The following is a 2,724-nucleotide window of genomic DNA, read 5'->3' as shown; positions in this document are numbered from 1 at the left end:
GTGGTAAGATTGTTGCGCTGTTGATACTGGACTCCATCATCATGTTGTTGAGGGTGCTGAGGTTCTGTTGTGCTTTCTTCGAGATTTTATTTGAAATGGGTATACATGTGAAGAGGATCTTGGAGTTTGGGAAGGTTTTGTTGGCTGTGGCGATTAATTTCTGGGCTTGGTTAAAGGAGGTCTTTGGTATCTGATCACGGTTGTTGAGGCCTACATGAAGAATAATGGTAGTAGGTTTGGGATCATGGTCGTATGATTCCAGGATTGACTGTATGTGATGGATTTGGGCACCGGGGTAAGAATGTATTTCGGTGTCTGAACTGGTTTTGGTAATTCGATTCAGGTTAGATGATCCAATTATTAAGGTTGATTTCTTTAGAGCAGGTAGTTTCCATAATGATTTGTCCTTGGTTTGGTGATAATACGGTTTTGTAGCGGATATAATGGTCGTCGACGGTGTGATTGGTACTGGTTTGGTAGTTGTTAGAATTGTAACATTGGGAACGGACTGGGATCTGGTTCGAGGAAGGGAAGGTCTGGATACACGTCTCGACTTGGATGGAGACTGAGGGGTGGTTTGCTGGTCCAAAAACGCACAGAAGGAAGAAAGGTTGGCGGATCCCGGATCACGTGGTGAAGATTCAGATGGTGTGGAAGGGGAAGACGAGTCTGAAAGTGAAAAGAGAAGGGGTGTGCCCTCTCTACGAGAGCGTTTACCTATGTCTGCTGGACTAGGAGTAGGTGAACTTCGGGCTCGTTTAGGGGTTTGGTTCGGCAGCGTGGTGGCTCTAGATGGTGCAGGTGTAGTGTCCATTTCAGTTGGTAGAGATATGGTTACTCTGGTTTTTGTTTCGTTGATTGTTTGGTAGAATTTGGAGATTACAGATTGAGTGAGACGTTTCCCATAGGAGCGACGGGACCAGGACAGGGCATCAGAAACGATGCGGTCGACGGCAGGTGATGATAAAGACTTGGTACGAATGGTGGTCAGCTTCTCTTGAAGTGTGATTTGGTAATGGTCGATCAGGACCTGCGTAACCTTACAGAGCCATGTCCGATTGAGGGATCTAATATTCGCGTCGACAGCTGATGTTTTCATTGCTGGACGGATAAAACTATCCAACTCAGAGACTTTGCGTTTGAAGGTAAACGCTGGTTGGCCTTGCTGTTGAAGGGTAAGGATTGCCAAATGATGGAGGCACTGCAAAACTTGGAAGAACACCTTCACAAAGGGTTCTTCCTCCTTATGAGTGGGGACTGGTTGGCGTCGGTGGGCTGGTAGTCGTTTCTGTTGTTGGTCAGGTCGATGGTTACCTCTTGATTGGTAGGCTGTGTTGTAGGTAGGTCGGTGATGGGGTGGGATATAGCTGGATGGGTTGGTTGGTGGTCGGCGATTGGTAGGTGGTAGAGGTCGATGGAAGACAGGGCCGTTGTAGGGTACGTGATATTGGTTTGGTTGACGATTAGTGTTTCTATTTCTGGCTTCTTGCCAGTGGTTGTTGTAGTTGGGGAGCATAATGAAAATAACTTGGGGTTAGAAGGGAATGTACAGCGGATGTAACAGGAGGAAACTGTATATGCTAGCGTGAAAATGTTTGGATCAAATTATGCAAATAAGTCAAACTGGGTTTGGGGATATATAAAGCAAGATGAAAAATGCAAAAAAATATATATTTAGGTGATAAATAACGCTAACAATGATGTGAAAAATTATAACAAGTAAAACAAAAACTTACGCAATTGACACGAACCGGTTTTCGAAATATTATCCTTTTTCAAGTGTCGAGGAATGGTTAAGATCTCGGACAAGTTCTAACTCAAGGCATTTTCATTGAGACATGTTAAGCATGTATATACTGATGGTATCTCAGTCAAGTTAAAATTTGTGAAGATTCGGAAAAATGGTTCTTTACAATCTTTTAAATTGAAACATTTTGTTTATTTTTTTCATTCCATCATATCTCATCTCCTAAAGACAATATCATGCCGTCATATCGGTGTGTATTGTTACTATGCCTTGGAAAAATGGAATTGAAACATATTGACAGTTAATATTAACTATCTTGAACGGTGTTATTGATCCACTTTAACTATATTCTACTTTTGTCAGACCTCTTATTGGAATTTTATGTATAAATATAAAAATTATATTTTTTTTATGTTTTACGTTTACGATTTTACGAAATCATTGCGAAACATGTAAGCACGTATTGAGTTTGATTTCGGGAGGGGAGATTTTGCCCGAAGCTTTATCAAATACGTCATTCAAAAATTTGAATAAGCGGCTTAATTCTGATTTACAAATGATTCAGTTATTTCGAACAGAAGATTACGATGTCATTTTTAACAGGTCGAGGATTTGATAACGAAACGATTACTGAAAAAGATGAGAACTTGGTTTGCAACTATAACTCAGACGGATTTGAATTTTCTTCTAAACCTGTATGGGAAAGTGAGCATCAAGACATGAAAAATCCAAGAAGCAATGCTGCTGCTGTTAAATTAGGTAGGTTAATGGTGTAGCTATTTGTAATGCACAAAACACATCCTTTTATAGGATCTTTTCTGTGGAGAAAATTAAAATGAGCATTAGCCTGCACTTCTTCAATATCGAGGGATCTTTATCTTGCACAGCCTGTAGCACATGAGGCCTCGGATTATTATCCCATCCGAACGACTAGACGCTCTTTTCATGTCAGCCCCTCTTACCTGCATCACTGACAG

The 2,724-nt window shown here is 41.1% G+C and overlaps 1 protein-coding gene across 1 annotated transcript in view; it reads right to left on the bottom strand.

Annotated features, from left to right (window-relative positions):
• Nucleotides 1-1,516, bottom strand: part of LOTGIDRAFT_154976 (hypothetical protein) — a gene marked incomplete at both ends in the record, with an annotated part of 4,352 nt that extends 2,836 nt beyond the window's left edge. Inside the window, one exon of the mRNA XM_009065484.1 lies at nucleotides 215-1,516. Within this exon, the coding sequence (XP_009063732.1) occupies nucleotides 215-1,516 (1,302 nt within the window). The remainder of the gene's footprint in view (nucleotides 1-214) is intronic.
• Between the last annotated feature and the right edge of the window lie 1,208 nt (nucleotides 1,517-2,724).

Source organism: Lottia gigantea (genome assembly GCF_000327385.1).
Source record: "Lottia gigantea unplaced genomic scaffold LOTGIsca_7, whole genome shotgun sequence".
Taxonomy (NCBI): domain Eukaryota; kingdom Metazoa; phylum Mollusca; class Gastropoda; family Lottiidae; genus Lottia; species Lottia gigantea.
Note: the sequence above shows the minus strand (reverse complement) of the source record. Positions and strands in the feature narration are given on the sequence as shown.